This window comes from Lepidochelys olivacea (genome assembly GCF_965140295.1).
Source record: "Lepidochelys olivacea isolate rLepOli2 genome assembly, chromosome: 1".
In the NCBI taxonomy this organism is placed as follows: Eukaryota; Metazoa; Chordata; order Testudines; family Cheloniidae; genus Lepidochelys; species Lepidochelys olivacea.
This window is the reverse complement of record NC_140411.1, coordinates 210496347-210523733: the sequence shown is the minus strand read 5'-3', so window position 1 is coordinate 210523733 and position 27387 is coordinate 210496347. Positions and strand designations below refer to the sequence as shown.

Genomic DNA, 27387 nt, shown 5'->3' with positions numbered 1-27387 from the left:
CCAACTGAAATGTTTCATTTCTGACTGTTAAACTGCCTCATGCCCCCCCCTCTTTTCTATGGACAAGAAGCTGCATGGCTGGACTACACTTCCCAAGATATGCCTGCAGTCATGTGCTTTCCATGAGGCAACGAGGGGGTCAGTCAGAGGGATACTGCATTGCATCATGGGAGATGTAGTCCAGCCAGGGATCCCAGCCCACAGGAGACTCTGGGGGGCATGAGGCACCTGAACTAAAACTCCCAGAATACAATGTGACAGCATAGAAAGCTACAGTTTAATGAAACAAAATATTTTGGGTCAGCTCAACAAACTGAAATATTTAGATTTGGGTCAAACTCATCCAAAACAAAATATTTCATTTTTGCATTCCTCCAAAAATTTTGGAAAATTTAATTTGTGCAGAAACTGCATTTTCTACTAAAAGATATTTCTGATGAAAATTTTCAGCCAAAAACTTTTGGCTGAAAACAGACTCTTGCGATTTGGAATTGTGAAAACATTTTGTTTTGAGATTTTTTTATTGAAACAAAATATTTCAAAATGTCTGGATTGAAACATTTCATTTCAACTTGGTTTGACATTAAACCACATCCCTGGAGCTGCCCCGGATATCATGGAAGTTGTAGTTCAGTTGTTTCATACATCCCTTCTGCTCTGTGGGCAGAGCTCCCCAGATGGACTACATCTCCCATGATGCACCACACTCACGGGATTCCCTTGATGCTCTGTGATGGGTCAGCAAGAGAGGAGGCTGTGGTTTATCATGGGAGAGTAGTCCAATGGAGGAACCTGGCCACTAGGGGAGAATAGGGGCATGAGGCACCTGAACATGAAGTGCCATAGCAGCAAAGGTAGACCAATTTTAACTTTGAACTGTCCTGAAATAAGACATTTCCCCAGCCTGAAATGTTTTGATTTGGTCAAGATGATCCAAAATGAAATATCTTTGTTTCAATTTTCTCAAGGGGAGCTTTCAGTTTTTGACTGAAAGTCTTCAGTTTTCAGGTTTTCCTTTAAAAGTCAATGTTCTGTGGAAAATCTTTGTTTTTGTCAGTATTTTCCATGGATCCTCCTCCCCTCACCCCAAATTTTTCAACAATCTCTAGAACTGAAACACCTTGTCTGAGATATTTAGCAGCAAATGTTAAAATAGTTAAGAGTCTTAAAACGATCTTCACTGTAAGTAGGATGATACGGCATTCATTTAAGTCATTTTTAATATGGAACAAAACTGGGGAAATATTAAGTCTTTAAAGGTCTAGTAGGGAAGGGGACACTTCTTTCTCTGTTTTGTACCATGAGCCCATTGAGCAATCCCAATGATAGCTACTTCAGGTGCTTTAGAAAATCCCAGCCTTGATTAAATTTATTTTTCCACTAACAAAGTGTAAAATTTCTGGGCATGATACAAAATATATTACCCCCCCGGCCCCATACACACAATTTATTGAGCAAAACCATAGACTTCTTCCTATCCTCAAATCATGTCCACTCATGCAAAAGCATTGAAAGAAGAGAGAAACCCTTCACTGTACATGTACTGAAGGTCAACAGGCACATGCTCTGGCTGACCAAAGGAGAAACAAATTCCACAAAGTAGTCTCTCTTCCTAGCCTACCAGCATTCATATCTGGGCACCATTAGCAAAAGCACTTTACCCTACCTCCTCTGCCACTTGGCTTGATCAACTCACACTGGTCTGGGGAGATGAGTTTGGAAGGGAGGGGAGTCAAGAGCTCCATCTGGTGTTGAGAATTTTGACAGGAATTTTGGCATCAAAGTTCATAAGTGAGTTTGTACAATATGAGCAATACCAAAGTGACACATTAAGATTCTGCTTAATAGAAATCTGGCTACTAGCAACTAGCATTCAGTAGCAACATATACTCCCATCCCACCAACATTAAAGTGTTAAAGTGATTTGGATATGGACCAGAAGCATACTGCTTATTATTCACTTCTTTAAAAGAGAGGTCCTACCTATAATCAATGTCCTGGCTCTAAGCATGCTCAGCTGAGCAGTTCTGCTGTATGCCATGGGTGCCAGATATGTGGGCAATAAAGTTTGGGTTTTGGAGGCCCTTGCCAATAAAGTTTGGGTTTTGGAGGCCCTACATGAGCCTGGTGCTGAAGCAAATGTGAGTAGCCAAGAAGCTTGGTGTTTCAAAGTTGACTGTTTTGTGCTTTTTTTCTAATTGCAGTTATATTTAACTTTTAACCCCTCGCCTTCCCTCTGCTCATTAATCCACCTACACTGGGACGTCTTCCAACATCTGAAAAGCTTCAAGCAACTACCACTGTGTTTTAAAACAACCTGCCAGAGAACTGTTTCCTTCTTTCCCTCTGATGTGGTGTTTCCCTCAAAATCAAATTTGACCAAAGTCTAGATGGGCACACTCCTGTGATGGAATAATGGACCAGTATCTCATGACTCAGCAAAGTTAGAAACCAGAGCTTTAAACCATTGGAATGAGGAAGTCCCCAACTTTGGAATATGTATCTGATCCCCGTCACCACAGTATGTTAACACTTGTCGCAAAGGAAAACTGAGACCTTGTCTCTGTATTAAACAAAAACGTTGAAACCAGGAAAATGTGCTGGCTGCCCCAAATTAGCACTTCCTTCTAGCCCTGAAAGATCCTCAGATGTTGCTCACACTCACTGTGTTGTTGTATATGCAAAAGCTATTTTAAGTAGTTATTAGAGATTTTAAAAATAATATTAGTTTAGTTTTCTGTGCCCCAAGAGTCCTGTACATTTGAATTCATGGTATTATGGCAGCCTGGCATTGTAGGAGGAATGAGATGAACAGCTGTGCCAATAATACTTTTTAAAAAACCCTCACAAATATTCCTAAACTAATGATGATGATTTAATTCAAGCACATTTCATCCGGAAGGCTACCATGCCCACACACAGACTTTTTATATATAGAGAGACTATATGGTGCATGTGTGTGTTTTGAAGATTTTATACAAGCTTACGTTTAAAGACCACTTTACTGCTGAGTAGTAAGTAACTTGTTCATCTCAAATTCATGTTAAAATAAAACCACCATATTGTACCATGCCAGATACTTATGTATTCCCTTTACGTACATACAGCAATTGTGAGTACAATTATTAATTGTGAAGCTCGTTGGTATCATTCTAGATGAAGGGTACTTGAACATTAATGAAGTCATTAGCCTATTCTCTTCTATTTCCTCCTTTTCATCCATCAATCCCTGCTGGATGCCCACAGTGGTAGTTCCTTATGTCTAAGAACTTGAGCTACTTTTACAGCCAAGGTGAAAGAAAACAATAATTTTCTACAAAACTTTACAAATAAACTGAATTTTTTCAGCTGTAGCATTTTTATGAAGGCAGGGGGATGCATAAACTTTTTTCCAATTATCTCAGAGATTACCCTTTAAGCCTGTTGAATGGGCTGTGGTAATCTTTTACAAGGTATTTCATATGCAACCAACCCCTTTGGCTATTCTGCAACCTTACACTTAAGGTTTTAGCTTTGGAGAGAGTCACTTGGAATACACTGCATTCAATCTTCCCAATGTGGTACACAGATTTAGACCCAAGGAGCCTCAGATTTAATCCTGGATTCCTCATCAATCCGCTGAAACATGACTTATCTTTTAAACAATTCCATAGCCTCCTCTTTCCAATTAAGAAGAGCTGGGCTGTAAAATGCCACATCCTGTACCCATGTGACTTGACAGATTTAACGAGCCATTGTGGTAGAAACAAGGTAATGCCGCTCTAGGGTAGTCCATCATTCCTTTTTAATTTATTTAGTTGTTCAGCTATGAAACTAACCCCATCCAGTGCATAAATCCACATTCTCACTATGGGGCACCTGCACAGAATTCTTCTGACAGTTTTATACCTCTCATTCTAGCTGGCTGGGCCCCAGTGACCACAGCGTGTTTTTCCTTTTCTCCTCCTGTGAATGCCCCTTGTAAAGTGAGATTCAATAATGAATCGATCTACATTTTCCTTCTTTTTGGAATAAAGTGGAAGAGCTGTGACTAGGTGGAGCAGTGACTCAGTAGCACATCAGAGATTATGAACTGGCACTTCCTCCTTCCTCACCCTCTGTCCAGCTGGAAAGCGTGAACTGGTTGGGAAAGAATAAAATACCCTCCCATCTCCCACACCCCTACAACAGAGCCTTTAAAAATGTTTGAATAATTACAGTTAAATTCTTCCATTGTCTCCTTCTTCCTAACTCCCTGCTCAGGCCCCAGTTCTGGATAATTTGCCACGAAGTGAGAATGGGAGGGGGGGAGGGCAGGGGATCTGCTAGGAGGATGTGCTGTGTTGCTGTTACAACCTCCCTGGTACTTTGACCCAACTTCTATGTGTATGTCTGCACCATCAGTGGTGTGACTGCAGCACCCGTAGACGTACCCCAGCTAGCTGACATAACAATAGTAGTGGAGTTGCAGCAGCATGGGCAGCAACACTAGCTGTAGAAACCTGCCCGGGATGCCGGATGTGTACTCAACTTGCTAGCCTGTGCTGCCACCCATCCTGCCTCAGCTTCACTGCTGTTGTTGTTTAAACTAGCTAGATCAAAGCTAGTTTGGGTATGTCTACACATGCTGCAGTCACACCTCTGTTTGCAGGGTAGACTTATCCTATGCCTCTAATGAGGTTAAATTCAGTTTGAAGGATAAGCAAAGGGGGGAGGAGGATGTAAATTTTTTTTTCTCAAGCATGTCGCTCTTCTCTGCTGAAAAGAAGAAAAATCATCTGGTACGTAAGGTCTACCAGATTGTGCAATAGTCCCTCAAGGGATGTAGTAAAGGACCCATTACTTAAAACATTAAAACTAGGTAAAACGAAGCCCTGGATAATACACTCTGGAGAGGGATGAGTTAGGCATTGGTCTAGATATGCTTGCCTAGTGGCTTATGCTTCCTAATCACAACAGAGCTATGCCCAGTATGCTCAGATTGAACAAAAATGCTTACAACTGATTTTTGGGTTTGAACAGTTTCAGGAGTATGTTTATGGGTAGAAATCAATCAAGACAGAACCAGTCCATAAGTCACTGGAATTTATATTACAAAAACTAATGTGCAAAGCACTGCCTAGACTTCAGAGAATGATTATGAAATGGCAAAAGTTCTCATTAAATGTGAAATATAGGCCCAATAAAGCAAATTCATATGAGATGTGCTTTTAAGAGTGCCTATAAACAGCAAAGCAAGGAGCTTCAGGAAGGGGAATTGGAGGTAAATATGACTTAAGGACTACCCCGGTTCCCAGAACTAAAATTGATCTGCTCAATGAAGAAACACAAAAAGTCCCAACTTTACTATGGCTTGAAAGGGTAGTGCTAGATGAACAGCCACCAGAAAAAGCCCAGGTGGCTTCAAGCATAAAAACCTTTCTGGGGCTATACAGATGACATTGCTTCATATAACCAGATTCTTTACAAGGGCTTGGTGTCACAACATGCTACAGCGTGAGGTAAAAAATGCTAAGCATAATCCACGGTGCCCACCTGGGTACTGAAAAGTGTCAGAAGAGAGTCTGTGATGTCTGTTTCTGGCCAGCTATGAATGTTGTCATTGAAGGTAAAGTACCCAAGTGAGAAATTTGTAGCTCATATTGGGAACAGAATGCAAAACAATCCCTGAAACCACAGGAGATTCCTCATTGCCAAAGCTATTTGAATTAGAAAGAAAAGATTGTCTCTTATCAGTGGACCAATATTTCATTTTTTGTAAGTTGTTGCACAGCACATTGAAAAGCAATGTAGTAACTCATTGTAAATCACAGTTGCTTTCCGGGGGATTCTAGCTGAGTTGGTAATGGCTCACAATTCACGAGGGGCTCATTTCAGCAATACTTTTTGATATATCAGTTCAAGTACACCATGTCAACTCATTTAACTCTGGGTAGTAGGGGCTCAACAGAAAAGTCAGTACAAATAGCAAATAACTTGATAAAAACAGCCTTGGTGGATTCAAGGGATCCAGATTTAGTATTTTTGGACTATTGAAGCATGTCTCACAATACTTTATTAGCATTACCAGTTCAAAGACTCACGAGCAGAAGGACAAAAATCTAAATGCCAATATCTAACAAGATGGGTGAGTCAAAGACAATTAACCCTGAAGTAGCTATGGAAGAACTATGCACTAGGAAACTAGAACAGAAGAAGGTATCTGGCAACCTACCAACGTAACAACTATAGCACCCTTACCAAGCTGATGTCATATAACCACCCATAAGTCAGTCCTACAAGAAGGACCTGCATTACAAAAGGACCTTCATGCGGCAATATTCTTATGGTTGCTGCCTGTTGTCAAACAAGATCCCAACGAGTCTCCCAAGCTTTTCTAATAATTCCTGCATTCACCATTTTCTTCTTCATTTCTAATTTTATTTTTCTAGGAGAATGTTTCCAGCCATGAGAGTGAAAATTACAGGCTTAGACCCTCACCAGCAGTATTACATAGCCATGGACATTGTGCCTGTGGATAACAAGAGATACAGGTAAGACTTTCAACGGCACAATGAGTAACACCATGAGAGCTAGACTCAGAATACCAAAGAATGAGAGGTTGGGAAAAACATTTACCACTATACCCAAGTGTAAAGGTCCATGCTTCAATCAGAGAGAGATTGAGTCAGATTCACCAGCTGGTGTAAATCAGCATTGCTTCATTGACATCAGTAGTGCTATGCTGATTTAAACTATCTGAATATCTGATCCGTCGTACTGAGGGTCTCACTGAGAAAGGGGATTAATACATTCCCTCCCTTGCATTTCTGGAGACCAGGATTCAAACCCTGCCTTCTGATTCAAGTAATAATATTTTTTTTCTCTTTCTAGTCTCTATTGGTCTGTGTGCATTTCACAATTAACCAGGATTAGCAATCACTCACCAAGAGAGCCATGGGATGGGCAACCTGTGACTGAAATAGCAGGGAGTGCTGCAGGTCAGGACTGAGCTATTTGCAGATCTATATTTTGGATGCAGCACTGGAGTAGCAGGTGACACAGGCACTGATGCTCTCAGGCATTTGAATTTCCATCCAAGCAGAGTGGACACAAATCAAAAGAAAAAAAAATCATCATCTAGTAAATAAGAAATAATAAACTAAAAATGTAAAAATTAAGACTCTGAATAAACATATGTGACACTATATGATTGCTTAATAAATGTGTGTAGATACAGTTTATCCCCTGGTAGCAAAAAGACCTATCCAATTTAGGGTGAAGGCTATATTTAGTTGCATATCAACATGTTTTAATGGTTACCAACCAGTGAGAATCATCTTCTCTTTAAGAAAAGAACTACAAAGCATAACTGCAAAACGAGATGAAAATAGATGATTGAAATTAGGAATTCTTGCTTGCTGATTTAAAACATGTTTAAAATCAGTGATTTAAATCACTTTGAGTCAAATCAATCCACCCTGAAAATACATGCTGAACAATCCAGTGTGAGAGGTCCCACCCGCACAGGTCTGTCTTTTAGTAATAATGAAGTGCTCAGCAGTATTTTCACAGGCTTGTTTTCCAGCACAGAGAGGGTTAAGGAGCCGGGACAGCACATATGGCAGAGCTTTATAGCTGAAAGGAACTGGGAAGGTGATTTTAATAAGGAATCCCTCGTCCATGTGTTCAGTTCAATTATCTGGTTTGCATTTGCAAGGTGAAAGGTTGCAGTAAAGCACATTCCCCCTATCTGTGCATGAGGCCTTGGCACGTGTATGACAGGGTGGTGGGGAAGGGGAGCTCTGGCAATGTTCCTTCTTCACTGGCTCTGGGGTTCCTTAGCCGTAAAGATTCACCCCTCTCTCTCAGGTATGTGTATCACAGCTCCAAGTGGATGGTGGCAGGCAACGCTGACTCCCCAGTGCCTCCCAGGGTGTATATCCATCCTGACTCGTTGGCTTCTGGCGACACCTGGATGAGGCAGGTTGTCAGTTTTGACAAACTCAAGCTGACCAACAATGAGCTTGATGATCAAGGCCACGTAAGTCAGAAGCTAATCCCAGTGCCCTTGCCCTTGCCCTGCCCCACCGTGTCCCAGGGAGATATAACACTTCTCAGCTCTGCTGCTCCAAGCCCAGGGATGCAACCATTCCACACACAAGCTAGAAAGGCCTCTTGCCCAGCCCCATTGCTTGCACTCTGGGACACTGCCTAACCACATCGATGTATAAACCCTTGTCCCCCAGTCCCAGGGCTCCCTTTGGATAGGAGCTCAGTTTTGTTGGGGTGGTTGCACATATACACACACCACGGAGGGATCACTGGCTGAATCTCACTCAGTTATCAGACAAGTGTAAAGACTGTGCAGTTGTATCACAATAGTCTAAGTCTTGGGATTTGTTAGCCTGCCCCCATCCCCATGTAGTTGTTATGAGCCGAGCATAGGAGACTTGAAGGCAAATAATTTCCCCCTCTCTTCTTTATTTAAAGATAATTCTACATTCAATGCACAAGTACCAGCCTCGAGTTCATGTGATCCGCAAGGACTTCAGCAGTGATCTGTCTCCTACAAAACCAGTCCCTGCAGGTGATGGAGTGAAAACTTTCAACTTCCCTGAAACTGTCTTCACCACAGTGACAGCCTATCAAAACCAGCAGGTAAAGCAGTGTGTGTCCCTGAGACCCATCAGCTTCTTCACCTGCAGTGTTTTCCCCTGTATTTATAAAAATAGTAGCATGTTCTGTGTCTCTGTGAGAATTAAATCTCTGAGAAAGCTAGCTAACAGAGAAGATGCACTGTATGGGCAGTTAAACTATGTTGTCACTGCAAAAAAAGATGGCTAGCTATCCTGCTGCAAAATCCTAGGTAGACACAGGGCATTGCAGTTTTACTCTGAGGTAGCTAGGGGAGGTCAATCATTGTGGGTAGGGGGAAGGTGTTGACCTCACCTGCCTACCTCGTAGTAAAAAACACTAGGATTTTACAGTGGGTAAAGCTAACACATCTTAGGGTATGTCTACACTGCAAAGAAAAACCCATGGCACAGAGTCTCAGAGCACAGTCAATTGACTCAGGCTTACGGAGTAGCTTAAAAATAGCAGTGTAGACATTGCTGCTCAGGCTAGACCCTCACCCACTCCGAGTCTCAGATCCTGGACTCCAGCTTGAGCCAGAACATCTACACTGCTATTTTTAGCCCTGCATGAGCCCAAGTCAATTCACCCAGGGTCTGAGACTCAGTGCTGTGAGTTTTTCTTTACAGTGTAGACGTACTCATAGCTATCCCATGGTAAAACACACCGGTTTTTGGCAGTGAAAACAAAGTCATAGATGAGAGAAAGGGGCCACTATGCATAGCAGCTCTTAATGGCTTAATACTTTACTTACAAGTACACTACAAGTACAAGTGTTTCAGGACCTGGTCACTTTCCACAGGAAGGTGCGTCCATTAACTCAGTATACCTTCAGAAAAAGGCATTGCTATCATGAGATTACGATCTGGAGAACTAGTTATTCCTGGAACAGATAATGCTTTGATTATGGACTAACTGCGTTCCTTGATCCAGACTTTTAAACATCCAGAAATGGCATCTTAGCCCATATTATTTATTTGTGTTGCAGTAGCCATACAATAGTCACGAACCAGGAGCTGTACCAATACTGAAGCAGACGGTCCCTGCCCCAGAGAGCTTACCATGGAGAACTGTATTTATTCACCTGAGTAAATGGGCATTCTAGATGCACTAAGGAAATTATTATAAATTATTTATATAGGATTCCATACCTGTTCTAATTAGGAATGACTTCAAAAAGATGTTTTGAAAGGATATGAATTTCTTGAGACCGAAAGGAAAATAAGACAATGCAAGTAGTTGAGATTTTAACCAAGACAGGAAGTTTTGGAGTAGAATGGCCAGTTCTGTGTTACCTAAAACATACCCTGATGAAAGTCTGATTCACTCTTTCATCCTTCCATGGCTTGTAGAAAAAAATTGGTCCTCTTTCTGTAACTACAGAACTCTGGTCTGAATCAGTGCCTGAGAGCTGTGGGTTGTGCTTAAAGGGAAGAGCCCAATTGTCCAGAGGTAAAAGGACGAAGAGATAGCTGGTTCAGAAATCCCATACCGATGGCAACTTTGCTTTCTAAAGACTTTACCTTCATAGGGATGGATTCAGCGGCAGTTTCTACCAGCAGCTCAAGCACATGGCCCATAAGGCAGAAAGTGGAGAGTGGTTTCAATCAAGTCTTTACCGAGCCCCAAAGCGGGGAGTACTGTAGGGAGAGGAGGTGAGGTCAGGTCAGCAGGGTAATGTGCTGATGCCTATGGTGTCCCAGCTGTAAATTAAAGCTACCCTTCCCAAGTGGAAATCCCAAGGGAGAGCTGGTGTCAGTGCTAATGCTTGCCCTCATCAGAGTGAATACTTCCAAGGTGCAGGAGGTTCAGCTGGTGTAGGGAAGGAGATGAAAATGACATTAACTGCCACTACCATTTTGGTTCTGAGGACATATTATGTCACACAACTTTAAAGGGGCTTGGAGCAGTTGTCCTGATTCTGGGAAGCTGGGTAGAATTGAATATGAGTTGAATGTGAGCTCAGTTCCTGAATGTCCAGGGAAATCTGAAAGCCACAGAGAGGGGGCACTTGCTGGGCACAGAACCAGGGGCGGTAGAACAGTGGTTCTCAAATGCTTTGATTTTGGAGAGCACTTCTTATACTTCACATGCTTAGGAAAGTGTTAATTTGGATCCTCAACTCATTGAAAGGATCCTCCATTCACCATCTTTGCATGAAAACAATAATATGTGCTGGGATCAAAATGTCAGTGTTAATGCAGATTCTCAGCATTTATCACAGCCATGTGAAGTAAGATGTCATAATAGACAAAGTCCTATGCAGTGTGTCAATACCATGGTGGTCTAGTTATATATCATAAACAAGCATCATAAACTAGAATGACAACATGAATTAGCTTGAAAGGAAAAATCTGATAATGTAGCCTGACTTGAAAGGAAAATATGGTCTGCAGTTTGCTGCTACAGATTGCAGGGATGAAAGAATTTGTCTTAAATCAAGAATGGTAATAAAAAAACATTTCTCATCTTAGCTATTTTGCAGACAATAACATTGTAACCTCAATCTTTAGGAATCACTTCTCTTTTCAATGAAATATAGTCAAATTTATATGTTAAAGTAAACAACATTGAAATAAGTGACAATATCATGTCAAAACAATTCAAAAGAGTTTGTCACATTTAATTAATTCATTATTACAAAATGTTTATACAGCACCATAGAACTTTAGAGAACACAGGGACACACTCCCTTCTGCAAAGAACTTACAACCTTTTGGCATGTTTTCATTCCATCTGAAAATTGTGTATGTTGGGAAATCTAAAAAAGGGAAGTGGAGGCCAGGAGAAAATTTCAGAATATGAGGTTTCCCATTATAATATAGGCTATTTTCCTTTCATTCCCAAATCCCTCCTCAAATCCCACTCCTTCTTTGAAGCCTTCCAGTTGCAAGGTGATGTGTGTGGTGTAGGATCCTGAATAGATTAGACAGATTGATGCCATATCCACAGTCACTCTGTGTAGATGGTAAGTGTCAGTAGAGGTGTACTGGTTAATGTAGGGTTAATATAGTGTAAGGTGATCATATTTCTCAAAGTGAAAATGGGATGCAGCGAGGAGCTGATCCCAGCTGATCATCTGAGACCCTCCACCTCTGCGTGGGGCTGGCCCGATCTGCTTGGCCAAACCCCGCCATGCGGGGCTGGTGTCATCTCTTGTCTCTCCTCCCCCCTGCCTGAATATTCCTCTGAACCCTTTTAGCGGGGCACACACCACTTTTTTGGCAAGAGCAAAAGGCAAAAATACCCCGTTCAACCAAAAAAGTCGGGATGTCAGGGACAGGGCTTAAAAAGGGGACTTTCCCAGCCAAAACAGGATGTATGGTCACCCTAAGATAGTGCCTTGGGGTGTAGGAGGTGATAGGTTCAGTTCCTAACCAGTTTTAGGGTACATTGGTGGCTTACGGGTCTGCTTCTCACTTATGGTGAGAGAGATCATTGATTCAAATCCCAACCAGGCCCTAGCCCTACAATTAATAATTGTTGGACCTTTGGCTTTTTTCCTGGGTGAGGTTCTATGCCCCGTGCTATGCAGGAGGTCAGATTAGATTCTCATAATGAGTCCTTCTGGCCTTACAATTTAAGGATATGTACTGTTTTATTTCATATTTTACCCACGTTTGATTTTGAACCTTTTGGGTATGTCACATTGTAGGGTACAATCCAGTCCAGTGAGGGGTCTGTCACTTCTTGCCCTGAGACCTGCCGTGCCTCACAGTGCTTTGCTGTTGTAGCTCCCAATCAGGGTTGCTGACAAACAGCCTACCAGCATGCAGGTCACACCCTGAGTGTCTGTGTATAGCTGCAGCCCTGATCCAGCAGCCTGTCAGCAACACTCCAGTCACACTCTGGCTTCCACCAGCCTCGGTTACTACTTGCTGGGTGATCCCAATACACTCCCATTCCTAGATTTCGCCCCAAAACATGTGTTCTGCAGTGTCCAGCCCTCTGCTGGACAGTTCATATATTAAAGGTCCATTGCTCCCATAAAGGCTCAATATTCAAGAATTTGCTACTTTAACTGGAGTTACCAAACAGTTCAGTTTAAACACAGCACTGGATTAGTTCAGATTAAAAATAAAACAAGATTATTTAACTACAAAGAGATAGGTTTCATGTGAGTACAAGTATAAGGTATTAAAGTTAGAAATGGTTACAAAAAATAAAGGTAAAACATTTCTTGTAGTTCAAACTTAAGCTACACTTGGTTCAAGGTAAAATCCTTACCACAGGCTCCCAGCAACATGGTTGACCAAATTCTCAGGTCAGGCTCTCCCCCAAAAATCAAAAGGCTGGTTCCTTTGTCTTGTTAGGTGAAAGAGAGAGATAAGCTGGGGTGTTTTGCCCCTCACTTTTGTAGTCCAGTCACCCTTTGAAATTCATTTTCCTGAGGTTACCCCTAGATAAAGCTTACTCCAGCTGTGAGGATGGAAACATGGGGTCTTGTGGTAAAAGAGGATCCATGTTGTTGATTGTTAAAATGCACATCAATCTGTTCCTTCCCCCCTTTCGTTGCCAAGGAATGGCCACTTGACAGGTGATTGACAATCACCTTTGATGACACTGGGCTAGAGGCATCAGCTTGTTCTTTGTCTTTGAGAAACTGGCATACCCACTACCCAGACTTATCTGGTAAACACACTGTAGTAATAATTTCAGCTTATGTTTATAACTCTTAATATGCATTTCATACATATATTACACAAGAATATTGATTATCGGTGTGTTCCTAGTTTTTAAATGATGCTTCACAAGGCATATTTTGCACAAAGGTTATTACATGAATTATAGGGTGTGAATACAGGGGTGCTTTCAGTCCTACGGGGCTAGGTCTCTGATCTTTGATGCCTTCAATCTATTGTACAGTGCCATGTACATTATAACAGTATATAAGTAACAGTAATGTCCTAAAGTGGGACACAAACTTGAATAATTTCTAAAAGATTCTGATTAATGGCTTTGAGGTAGGGACCAGAGAACTGGTTTAGAAACCAGCTGTACATCATCCCCTTGAACCTTCACCATCTGGCACTTGAACTCACACCAAAGCTTTTTCTAAGGTCTGAAATGTGCAGGTAAGTTTCTGTCATTTTCATTTTCAGCCAAGATGGGAAATGCTCAAAATTCTGTACAGGAGGCAATGATCCTCAGGAGAGGGTGTCACAAATCACAGCCTATTCTTGTGAGATTTACAGCCTAATTTTGCACAATGAAAGAGTCAGTTTCATCTCTATTATTGAAATTGGTGGAATGGAGTTACACAAGGTTGACTGTGGCTCAAAGAGCCATATTCAGGAGCAGTAATTCTAGTGTGGTCATGTTTGGCTCTGGGGTGCTGTTGATTTATTATATGTATATACTCTGCAACCCCAAGATATCTCTATCCTGAAACAATTATCACACACAAATAGGACTGTTGCTATCAGAATGGCCAGGGAAACTAACTAACCCAACTTTGAGTAGTTATGAATCACCAACCACCAAGAAGCAGAGCTAACAATAGCCCCCTTCTGGTTGGGACCATCCTGGGTTTTGCAGTTCTGCCTAATGTCTGGAGGCTGTACTCTGTGCTTTGCTGTTGCCTTTTCTCCTTAGCATTGTTTGGGAAGTTAGTAAGTAGAAAATAAAAAACATGTTGGATGAACAGAGGCAGCATATATTAGGGCATTAAGGGTAGTTTAGTTGCTCTCAAAATAAAAATCTTCAAACAACTGCTAATTCTCAGTTCCTTCCTTTGCAGATCACTCGATTAAAAATTGACCGAAACCCTTTTGCTAAAGGATTCAGAGATTCTGGGAGGAACAGGTAAGAAGATCTCATTTATCTTTCCTTCTGTTAAGCTCATTTTCTCCTTGTACCCCTTACACTCCCTTTTTTAAAATCCCTTTTAAGTCCCAGGAAAGCTCTTTGTTGGGTAATTCAGTTTTACAGCAAAAGAAAGTTGCTGTAAATCTGTTAGTCTTTAAGGTGCCACCAGACTCCTCGCTGTTTTTGGGGATACAGACTAACACGGCTACCCCTCTGATACTTGCTGTAAACTAGTTACCACAGAACTTTGGAATGGCTGTTTTAATTTGCTTAAACACACCCACTATGTACTGCTGGCATCAGTAGAAAACACAATAACCAGATTAAACATTTCTCCTCACAAGTCAGTTCTTCCATTTTGTTGCTTTTCCCGTGAATGTATTTCAGTTTGTCAGTATTTTCCAGGTAACTTGGTGTCCAGAACTCAATGCAATGTTCTAGGCATTGTTACACAAGATCCCTATAAAGAGAGATAGATATCATTTCCCTGCTTCATGACATTATGCCCCAAAGTGCAATTGTTTATTTTCCTGATATATCAGATTTTAAACTCATGTCTAATTTACTGTCCACTATCATCTCATTGCGTCTTTCAGCACTACTTCTTCCAAGAGCACTTCCTTCCATTTTGTTTGTGTTTCACATTAGTTTTTATGACCTATATTAGCAATGAGTTTTTCCAAGTTAATTCTTATTTTTTTATTATCTAGTCATGTATCAAATTCTTTAGCTACTGTTGTATTATTTTTCTATTCTCTCTGAAGTTTGCATTCTTCTCAATTTAGTATTATCTACTGATTCAATTGCTGTGGTCTTTGCTCTCTCTTCCAAGTCATTTATAACTATTATTTACTACTTCCATAGTACCATAATATATATAGGGCCTTCCATAATTAATAAAGATATAGCAAAAATATTGTTGAGTTTTTTAAAAATAAATGATAAAAATTGTTAGCAGCATGGAGAGACTTTTAAATGAAGACAGACTAAAAAGTTTGGGACTGTAAATTTAGAAAGACAAATTAGAAGAGACATGATGGAGGCATGCAAAATAATAAATATCACAGAGAGAGTAAACTAAGTGGTTCTATCTCCTCTTTGTCATACTTAGAATTGGTCAGAAACCAGAATTTCCATTCAGTGGGGAATTCCAAAATGCTGGGGGAAAGAAACTGTTCAGAATTGAAATGACAAACCAAAACTTCAAAATTTCCTGCAAAACAAAAATTCCAAAAGGTTTTGATTTGGAAACACGGCAGTATTTCAATTCAATAATGTCAGTTCATTTTATTTAGACCCTTATATTAAAATAGTAGCTATAGTATAAAATTATACAATTTAGACAAATATTAACACTAATATTTTCCTATAAAATCAAAACAAAATTAATCAAAATGGGAAAATTGAAACAAAACATTTTACCTATCAAAATGTTTCAGTGTTATCAAAACAAAATAAGAGAGTCAAAATAAAATGTTTTGACTTTTTCCAGTTAAAAATTTCATCAAAATATCCCTGTGAAATACTTTGATTTTCAATGAAATTGCATTTTTCAATTGTAGAATGCTTGACAGAACAGTATTTCACCAGCACTATAACATAACAAGGGATATTCAATGAAATGGAAAGGCAATAAATTAAAAACCTATAAAGGAAATACTTTTTATACAATGCATGATTTATCTGTGAAATTCATTATTACAAGTTATTACTCAGGCCAAGAACTAAGTAGGATTCCATCCACAGTTATTATAAATGGTGCGGACAACACTGCCTATAATTAACGTTGCTGAACACACGTCATTATAAGAGTAGAGACTTGTTAGAGTTTGGCAGCTAAAATCTTTGAAGATTCCATTTGCTCTGAATATGCTCTAGCCAAAGACTTCAGGGGCTGAATAGGGCTTTCCCTGTAATTGCTGCTCCTAGCTGCTGTAGGCCTCCTTGGAGCTGGGTAGTAGAACTGAGAACAGGGAGATTGTCTCTCTGGTGCTTTCAGAGCTCCTTCTGCTGACACCCAGGCAGTAAGAGGGAGGAAACAGCCTGATCTGAATGCAAAAGGGACAAGAGCTGGACTTGGGGCCTGGGGGGCAGTGGAGGGGGTAGATTGAGAAAGGGAGTCTGAGAGGGAGACTGGGAGTGGGACCTGGCAGTGTGTGTGGGAAGTCTTGGATTGACTGGGCAAGGAGGCTGGGACTGGGAGCCCGGTGTGGGGGAAAAACAGGGATGGAAGGGGAAGAGCCAGTGAGGGGGAAAGGAGGCTGAGGTTAGATGAGAATTCAGTAAGAAGAGACTGGGACTGGATGGGCAAAGGAATTTAGGGTGGGGACTTGGATTTAGATCCTGATCATGAAGAAGACTGAGATCAGATGAGGAACCCAAACCTGGAAAAACTGGACAAGGAGACTGGGACAAGGAATCTAGGGAGGAGACTCCAGTCTCCTGGGGAAGTGGTAGGGAGCAGGACTCTGGAGGGGAAGACTGAGACTGAATGAGGAGCCCAGGGTGGGGAATATGTGAGGCTGGGACTGCCTGGGCAAGGAAACTTGGTCAATGAGTCTGGGGGTCAGAGGGGAATGGAACTGAGAGCTGGGGACAAGGGAAGAGACAGGACTGGGGCAGGAACAGGCTGGAGGAAGTAGGGGCAGCAGAGGTCAGGCTCAGAGGGAAGCAGGGGCAGAAGGGTTTCTGAATGCTAGAGCACACTGCTCTCCAGCTCCTGTAATGGAACTTGGGATTCTTCTTTGAGTGCTGGTCCCTGTATGTATTCTTTTGTGGGTATGCATAGCCTCAATGTGCCCTGAGTCAGAATTCTTGAAAGTAGCGTTTGTTGGTCCATGTGTGCATCTTTGCTCTCCTCATGCATCCAGCTGAGGACATAAATAGCAGAGTGGGCTGACTGCCTCTCCAGTTCCTTCTTATTGCCTGATGGCCAGGATTGGAACCTCCAGCATCTGGACCTTCATCTATATATCTGTATCCGTATCTATATCCATCTAATAATTTAGAATTTTTTACTCTACAGTTTTAGATAAGTTATATAGTTAAATAGATTCCCCATCCCAGGGAACTCCCACCTCATTATGGGTATTCGATTATGCCCAGAATCCCAAGGTTCAAAATCTTTGCTTCTTGCCCATGCTCCTTCTTGGTCAGCAACAACGATCCCTATACTGCCTCAGGGAAGTACGTGTTGCAGCAAGGCGCAGTATCAGTTCTTTCTCCAGTTGAACTTGTGAGGGGCAGGAACTTTGTTTCAAAAATCACCTCATGGACAAAGCCATGAGGCCATGGTTGGACCCACATCAGGAGACCTCCGTGTACGTTGGCCGAACTCAGAAAAGAGTGCACCTTCTGCCATGAGGTCTGCTTTATGTGCAAGCTGAAATTTTGCGTGGTCACGCTGGCATCTATAATCCCATCCCTGGAAAAGGACATGTTGTTTACAGCTCTCGATATGAAGGGCACGTACTCTCAGGTGAACATTCGCCTCACTCACAACATTTTCTCAGTTTCACAGAGTACTCCCATTTGACATTGCAACTGCCCCCGGGTTCTTGGTAGTAGCTGCCCATTTCATGTGAGGAGGACTGCGCTGTCTTCCACTGTCTCAACAACTGGCTTCTCATTGCCAAAACACATCAAGAAGTCTACAAGTCTACAAGTTAATGCTTCAGCTCCTGTCTTCCCTAGGGGTCAGTGTAAACCTGGAAAAGTCTGTCCTCACTCTAACACAGACTATACACTTCATCAGTCTCTAGATTCAGTCTCTGCAAGAGCTTATCTACCAATGGACAGATTCCAAGTGATGGACGATTTCATAGATCAGGTCACGCAAAACCCTTGAGCGCCTGTCAGAACTTGTCTTTCAATCCTGGGACATATAGCTTCATGTTCTTACATTTTGCCATTTGCCAGACTCCATCTTGGATGCCTGCAGGCATGGCTTCAAACAGTGTTTGCAATACAAAAGCATATCATATCTACTGTGGTAGAAAAATACGCATCAAGCATGTGTAGGCATTCCCTTCCTTTCCCTCTCACCAGACAGGACGATTATCACAGATGCCTCCCTCCTGGGCTGGGGATCCCACATGAACAGACACAGGGCACTTGTATACCCTGAAAAGCCAGGGTGCCCATCAACATTTTAGAATTGCGGGCTGTCTGAGAGGCTTGCAAAGCCTTTCTCCTATTCATATAACATCACCAGATACCCATAATGTTGGACAATATGAAACTGTCCTTGACATCAACAAACAGGGAGCAGTGAGATATATTTCTCTGTGTGCAGAAGCAGTCACCCTATGGAATTGGTGCATCAGGAATCAAATCACCCTATCAGCAGTTTATCTTCCAGGGACTCAAAAAATGTTGGTCGACACCCATAACAGACACTTTACTATCAAGAGTGAGTTTTAAATAACTCAGCAGTGAGCAGTATTTTTGCTCAGTGGGGAACACCCACCAGGGATCTGTTCACTTCTCATACAGGAAGTGCAAAATATACTGCTACGCAGGAGCCACTCTCAGGGTGATGCCTTCCTCCTTCTGTGGTCTGACCATCTGAACTTTGCCTTCCCTCTCTTGCCACTTCTACTTTGGGTCTTATGGAAAATTTGTCAGGACAAGATATGAGTCATTCTCAATGCCCCCAGTTGGCCCACACAATTTTGGTTCCCAAGTTTCCTAAATGAGGCGACGGGGTGTGTGTATGTGTGTCATTTTTGGAAAAAACAGTGTGTGATCTTGTAATTAAAGACTGTATCATAATGCGTACGCACAAGGGTGGCAAATTACGATGGTACAGGCAATCTTAATTCTGGCATTTCCTAACTTTTTAGTGCTTGACTTTGTAACCTTAATATCCTTTGAATGTAGATTTTAGTTAATAATAATATATAGGGTAAACATTGTGCTGGTGACTGTGGGGAGACAGAACATCTTGTTGGACTAAGAGGATCACTAGTCTGATCTGATATGTAATTTCCTATGTTCTCATCTCACATTAGGTTTAGGGAAAGTGAGCGAACACCATCCCTGTTTAGATCAGAGATTCCCATGTCAGGGCACACATAGCAGTTCTGATACTTCAGGAATGCAACTGTTTTCCTGGTCTCCTTTCTTAATGATGAGTGTTTATCCTTTTTCCTGTTGCAATCTTGCTTCATGTCTCCGCTTAGTGGAGGTTGAGTTGCTCACAGTGGCAAGAATAAGGCCTGACACAGTGCATAGCTGAATGGGAGACTGAGGGCAGTGACGAGGTCTTAGTCTGGTGAATTTGGACAGTTCGCTGAAAAGGTTGGGATCTTGTGGCTCATTGACTTAAGGAAGGTCAAGAAATTGTAACATGGCTGCAGCTGTGGGTAGAACTCATAACGCTCTCTGCTGATGTAAAGAAGAATTAAAATCTTTAAGGTATTACACATCAAAGAGAGTAGCCTGGAGTTTTAAAGAAGAGGCAGGGGAAGGAATCTGAGAGCACATATAACATGAAAGCATCTGTCCTACTAATGCTGGGCCTGCCAAGATTTTACTACAATTCTCAGCCAGGTTGAGAAATTTTCTGTAACACTTAGAACGTTTCTCCAAAAAACAAACACCTGCTCCCTGCACACACATACCCAGACACATGTACATCCCCCCACACACACAAGAGAAAAAGGGATTCAGATCCAAACTTTGCGAAAACTAGAGAACTGGAGTGAACACAGTGTGGAATGGATCCTTTGAGTGTGTGGGGCTCTTAACTATGCTAACTAAGTCTTCTTCCTTCCCTCAACCCCCAGCTCCAGCCTCATCTTGGAGGGGGCTGACAGGAAGAATTATCATGTGGTATTCTGTGCCTTCTCCTCTGTCCCCCAACCATTTTTGTCAGTTGCAGCATCCAGGTTGCAGCTGGAAAACATTCCCCTTAAAATGTAGCTGTCTTTTTTTGAAAAATAAACTGGCATAATTTGAGAAAGGCCCATTTCTGAAGGAGGAATGCACACAGCTTCTCATTGAGATTTCGTATTAAAATCTCTTTCCCTTTTAATAAACAAACACCAGTGGGAGCTACAGAATGACTTGTGAAGCTGCGCTCCTCTCTGCAAGCTTCATGGGAACTGTGTCATAGAATCATAGAATATCAGTGTTGGAAGGGACCCCAGAAGGTCATCTAGTCCAACCCCCTGCTCGAAGCAGGACCAATTCCCAGTTAAATCATCCCAGCCAGGGCTTTATCAAGCCTGACCTTAAAAACCTCTAAGGAAGGAGATTCTACCACCTCCCTAGGTAACGCATTCCAGTGTTTCACCACCCTCTTAGTGAAAAAGTTTTTCCTAATATCCAATCTAAACCTCCCCCACTGCAACTTGAGACCATTACTCCTCGTTCTGTCATCTGCTACCATTGAGAACAGTCTAGAGCCATCCTCTTTGGAACCCCCTTTCAGGTAGTTGAAAGCAGCTATCAAATCCCCCCTCATTCTTCTCTTCTGCAGGCTAAACAATCCCAGCTCCCTCAGCCTCTCCTCATAAGTCATGTGTTCCAGACCCCTAATCATTTTTGTTGCCCTTCGCTGGACTCTCTCCAATTTATTCACATCCTTCTTGTAGTGTGGGGCCCAAAACTGGACACAGTACTCCAGATGAGGCCTCACCAGTGTCGAATAGAGGGGAACGATCACGTCCCTCGATCTGCTCGCTATGCCCCTACTTATACATCCCAAAATGCCATTGGCCTTCTTGGCAACAAGGGCACACTGCTGACTTATATCCAGCTTCTCATCCACTGTCACCCCTAGGTCCTTTTCTGCAGAACTGCTGCCTAGCCATTCGGTCCCTAGTCTGTAGCTATGCATTGGGTTCTTCCGTCCTAAGTGCAGGACCCTGCACTTATCCTTATTGAACCTCATCAGATTTCTTTTGGCCCAATCCTCCAATTTGTCTAGGTCCTTCTGTATCCTATCCCTCCCCTCCAGCATATCTACCACTCCTCCCAGTTTAGTATCATCCGCAAATTTGCTGAGAGTGCAATCCACACCATCCTCCAGATCATTTATGAAGATATTGAACAAAACCGGCCCCAGGACCGACCCTTGGGGCACTCCACTTGATACCGGCTGCCAACTAGACATGGAGCCATTGATCACTACCCGTTGAGCCCGACAATCTAGCCAGCTTTCTACCCACCTTATAGTGCATTCATCCAGCCCATACTTCCTTAACTTGCTGGCAAGAATACTGTGGGAGACCATGTCAAAAGCTTTGCTAAAGTCAAGAAACAATACATCCACTGCTTTCCCTTCATCCACAGAACCAGTAATCTCATCATAAAAGGCGATTAGATTAGTCAGGCATGACCTTCCCTTGGTGAATCCATGCTGGCTGTTCCTGATCACTTTCCTCTCATGCAAGTGCTTCAGGATTGATTCTTTGAGGACCTGCTCCATGATTTTTCCAGCATCACTGAATCTTGCTATCATGTCTTTCACTAAAGTTTTTCAACAGGTGATGCAGAACAAATAAAGCAAAGGGAAAACTAGCACAAGATGAAAAGAGGAAAATATTCTGCCTCCTCTTTTTGTTGAGCTTTTCCCCATTGAAACTGCCTTTCTGCTTGGCGGTGGGGCCATGACTGTGAAATAGAAGCTGCCCCTTTACTTTTTTTTAAATGTTTCTTACACTGTTCCATTTTCATTTTTATTCCCTCCTGCAGCATCCACAGGGACTAGATATTGCTGTTAAAACTGCAAAATGGGTCTCCATTATAAACCTTTGGTTTTCATTTGCTCATAACTTTCCCCCCAAACTCTCCATTTGGGCAGAACCTGGCTTGATAGTGCAAGGCAAGACTGAATTAATTGCTGCCTTGGGGAAATTGTATGATTGTATGACTATCCAAATCCATCTGAGGAAGATCTCGCCTCATAAAATCCCTGCCCTAATGCTGAATACATTACAGCAAAGCTCTGTGGTTTGTAAGGTGGTCTCTTGCTGCTTGTGGAGCTCAGAAACAATGAGACAACAGGCTGATTATAAATCATGAACCAACAAGCCAACCATAGACCTAATGAGGATGGGGTGAAACTTGGGTTAGCATGGCCGTATGCCTGGAATGTTCTTTGCTCCCTGCTTTTCTACTTCATTGCCTGTCTCCCTCAGGTTCTAGGCCATTTGCATGAAAGAACTGATCCCTGTACAGCTCACTGCCTGGGTTACCAGGAAATGTGTTTGGAGGAAGAGGAACAAACAGTTTGGAGGAAAAAACGGTGTGCCCAGGAGCTCAATGTGATGAACTTGGCTTTAAAAATTTTAGCATTTAAAGAATATTAGTTGATGGTAGCTAGTGATCTTACTATTTTTCGAAAGGACAATTAGGGGAATAACCTAATACTTAGGAAACCTAGATTCAATTCCTTCCTTTGCCACACACTGCCTGTGTGATCTTGGGCAAGTCTCTCTGTGCCTCAATTCCCCATCTGTAAAATCGTGATAAGATAAGATACTGCTTTACCTCACAGGTATGTTGTGAGGGTAAATAAATGAAAAAAAGTGAGGTGAACAGATAGCAGGGTGATGCGGGCTAGACAAGTACCTAAGATAAATAGTTAGACTCAGGTATGGTTTGGTTGATTTCCTGAAAAGTGGCAGGAGCGTGGAAACCACAATTTTCTAAAATAGCTTCTGAATTGCACATGCAGATCAGGTAGCTGAATGTTTAGCTAGCCAATCTACAGATGCAAAATTGCAAGACATATTTTGGAGGCCTGCTTGAATCCCTTTTGCATGGGCTCCTCATTCCTCTGGGATGTGGTATTTCCTGCAACCAGCAAGAGGCAGCTTACCTGTTAAAAAGTAACAATCTACAAATGTAGGGGGAGAGGACAAAGGGAAAGAAAACCCTAAGCCATGGGTATGCAATGACTCTTCCCTTTACCTAGATCTCTGGCAGCTGAGATGAACAAGGGTAGGCTCTGCCAGGAGCAATCGGAGTCTTTGGATAGGGAAGGAGACGCAGGAAGGATACTTGGAGCCTATGGATTGGCTTCCTGAGTGAACAATGAAATGGTGACATGAATTCTGTGTGCAGCAGGCATGGCCGGGCCAGCCATATGGAATAGATTATTGACACACACACAGATAGCTGGGACATCTTTTTTCATTTTTCAGACAATGGAACTTTCATTTATTGCCCAGTATTAAAACTTTATAGCACTGAAAATCAAAAAATCAAGTGAAAAAAAGAGAGCAAATTCTGGATACCTATTAAAGGGTCCAACCTTATTAAAATAAAGCTGGCAATGAATCCTCTTCAGATATTTTCCCCCCCTACTTCATAAAGATGGTGTGAGAGGGGGAGGATTTGTGGCTGGACAGAGAGTTGGAATTTTGAGTGCGGTCCTGTGAAAAGGAAAATGGAGATTATACGGTTACTCCAGTGCTCTGTGGGCCAGGTTTTCAAAAGAGCACAGCAGCTCCCCTTCAGGCACCAAAATAAGTAGTTAGATATTTCAGAGGAGCTCAGCATGTTGAGTAATCCCAATTCAGAAAAGCACTTAAGCACCTGTTTAATTTTAAGTGTGTCTTAATCCCATTTACTTTAATAACATGTGGGTATATGATTAAGTGCTTTGCTGAATCAAGGCCAAAGAGCTTTGCAACCCAACAGTGAAAGAGCACTTTGTAAAAGAAAAGCATCCTTAACAAATAGCACTCTTGATCCCCTGCTATAACCACTAGACAACACTCCCCTATCGCTGCCCTCTTGCAAACATTTATGTAACCTGCTTAGAGAGTGCCTGTCGTTTCCCCCTCTAGTGGCTAGTGCACATACAAAATAAAAGCCTGGTACTGATAGTAGCTAATGAAGTAACTGATTTAGCTCCAGTGGTAGAGGTCAGTGCTATGGCTCTGGAGATCCTGGGGTCAAACCCAGTTGATCATCTTTTCTTGGGGGGGATGTTCATTAGAGTTGCTAATGATGGAATTTTTTTCTTCAGTTTTCTTAAAGAAATAAAAATAGGAAAATCTACACAGAAAAACTGCACTAAAACAATATTATTAAGGTTGCAAAGTTAAGGACACAAAAGTTAGGGAAAGAAGGAAATAAAGTAGCTCATGAAATCTTAATTCTGCCCCCTTGTGCGTATCCATGATACACTCGTTAATTACACGATCACATACTACTTTTTCCAGAGGACCCCCACCTCATTCAGTGAAAAGAATGGAAGGTGAATAAGGCAGAGTTGTTTAGTAAATGTGGCTGTTGTGTGGAGAAATCCTATCTCATTTGTTGCAGTTGTTGGTAGTTATGCAGTGAATGAGGCAGGGGACTACGGGAAGAGAAAGGATGGCCTTGTGGTTCAGGCAGTAAACTAGCACACAGGAGAACTAGGTTACATTTCTATTTCTGCCACACACTGCTTGCATGACTTGAGCATTTATAGTTACATGCATTGCATAAGCAACTACTCCTATTCCCACTGGAGCACACTAAATGGGACAGAGAGGAAGCAGGGCTCTGGCCTTGCCCACCCCTCTGCACTCGCACACAGAGTGGGATGACCTTGTGTATCAATGGGCTCACTTCCCCTACAGGTGGGTATTCCCATGGTGCCCCTGGTATGGTGCAGCTCCACACGGTCCTTTACTCTGAGCTGTACCTAATGGGCACAGTTTAGTTCTGAGACTGAAAGCGCTACTCACCAAAGAGCTCTGCGTTTTAGTTCTGTTTTGCTTTTCATTTGTTCCAAATTATTCCCTTTTTTCCCTCGAAATACCAAAACCTGTGTAATTACAATGAAGGGCTATACAGTTAGACTCGGAGAGCTAGAGCCCGGGGTCAAGCTGAGCCATGCTTGGTGCAGGACCCAGGATGGGGAAGGGGCATTTCTGCTCCTCTGAGCCACAGCTTGACTGGAGACCACATTGGCACACAGGCGCTGGAGGTCAGGTTCTGGCGCAGAGAATGAAAAGGCTAAGGGTTTAAGAACACAATTAACTCAGCCAAGTTGTGCATAGATCCTCTTTTCTAGTGAGTAATGTGGGTTGACGTGTTATTGTTCGGTATGGGACATGCAAAACAGCCAAGTTAACAGTGCTGGAACCTTTATTCCCTTTAGTTTTCATGTGACAGGAAATCTTCCCTCAGGGTTTGGGCTTTTGATGGTTTCATGAGGCCAAGAAACTGTACCTGTCTCTCCACAGCTTCACTTTTCTGTGTGAGAAGCAGAAAGAGCTAACACACTGGCGTGACACGGGAGCTGATTTCTCAGCAAAGGAGAGAAGACATTTGTAAGGTCTGGGGGATGCCAGCAGCTTACATGCAGCTTCAACACACAGTTCTAGGCTTAGCTTTTCGGTTCACGGGTTATTTTGTCTTGTTGTCTCTGAGCTCCATGAGCTGCCAAAGGCCTCCGTATTAACCAAATAGTTGTGTTGTAATATATTCAGTGCTGGTGCGAGCCTGCTATGTGGAGATGTCTTCTGTTCCTACTTCTAACAGCTTAGCAGCTAATAAACACCAAGCAACAATCTTTCCTCTAAACCTCCTCTTAAAATACAGAGAGTTTGGTTTGCCAACTCCAATATATTTAAAGCATCCAAGCTTCCGGGGCAACTATGAAAAGTTAACTAAGTGAGTGGAGGCATGTGCAGGAAGACATTTTCAAAGGCAAAAGCCAGCTACAGTATCAGCAGTCAGTGGGCTGAGAGGCTCTGGGGATGTTAGAGCCACTTGCACTGAAAGGGGATGCATTTGCACATTTAATGAAGCATCGCTTAGCTGTGCTTAATCAGTACAGGGGAGCCAACGTGCCATTGAAAGACAGAGAGAAATGAAGCAATCGTGGGATGAGTTGAGCAGATTTCATTCTAGAAAGGAGAACATATTTGGGGAGGAGGATTCCATAAAGACCATACAGTTCTGTTCCTGCTAACTCTTCTTCATAGCCTTAACTGTATACGAGGAACTTAAAATCAAGGCATTTAAGGATAGCTGTAAACTAATAACCCACCTGACACCTTCAAGGTAAAACCCAACCACTTTAGGAAGCCAAGAAAATTTCAGCTTACTTTTTTTTCCTGTCTGTTTCTGCATTTGTTTTGGGCTAGGAACCCAAAGTGGAGGTGCCAGCCATCCCAAGAAAAGGCCTCTCACTGCATTCCTGACCCAGGCAAAACTAGAAAGCAGTGGGGATCTCCCGAGAGCCCCTCCTTAGGCTAGGGTTCCAGGCTGATTTTGAAATGAACATGGTTCAGATAAGTATCCAAAATATGGGGGAAAGGGCGAGGGAGAATTTCATAAAAAATCCTCCTTCCTCACATCTTCTTGAGGTTCACTAGGCTGAATCCCATCTTGCGTGTGTGTGTGAGTGAGAGAGAGAGACACACACAGATTTCATGCTGCACAGCTTGGAAAAGTCAGCAGCAAAGAACTAAACATCAAAACTTTTGCCCATGAAAAGTACAGAGATTTTAGGGTCCTGGTTAAAAAGAAAAATAATTGGAATACTGATACAATCTATTCTTATCCTGGACTGGGAAAATTCAGTTTTATTCTTGTGAACAACACCTGTGCAGTAGGGCTTGCTTGAGGAATTCACAGATGTCAAGGTGACCTTACAGTGGCCATTGGCAGTTTGTCAAATGAGGTTAGGACTATTTCTTTATTGAAGCTGATATACTTGCTAGCTGTTTGACATTTTCTTTCCTTGCTCTATTTTCATTCCACAGAACTGGTCTGGAGGCCATTATGGAAACATATGCGTTCTGGAGGCCCCCTGTGCGCACCCTCACTTTTGAAGATTTCACTACCATGCAGAAACAGCAAGGTGAGCCATTGTATAAAGGGCAAAAAATGGTGGCAGGGAGGCAAAAGCCATGTTATATTGTCCAGCTGAGTCACAGAGTTTGTTGACTGCCATGAAGAGATATAAAACAGAAAAGAGAAGCAACCAGCTCTAGAAATATGGAGGTTTTATAATTTAGGAGATGTGGT

The 27387-nt window shown here is 42.3% G+C and overlaps 1 protein-coding gene across 1 annotated transcript in view; it reads left to right on the top strand.

Annotated features, from left to right (window-relative positions):
* The window catches only part of TBX15 (T-box transcription factor 15), a 135876-nt gene that overhangs the window by 86950 nt on the left and 21539 nt on the right, over positions 1-27387 (top strand). The window contains exons 3-7 of the mRNA XM_084643887.1: positions 6411-6512; positions 7831-8002; positions 8452-8619; positions 14336-14400; positions 27123-27220. Coding sequence (XP_084500013.1) covers positions 6411-6512; positions 7831-8002; positions 8452-8619; positions 14336-14400; positions 27123-27220 — 605 coding nt within the window. The remainder of the gene's footprint in view (positions 1-6410; positions 6513-7830; positions 8003-8451; positions 8620-14335; positions 14401-27122; positions 27221-27387) is intronic.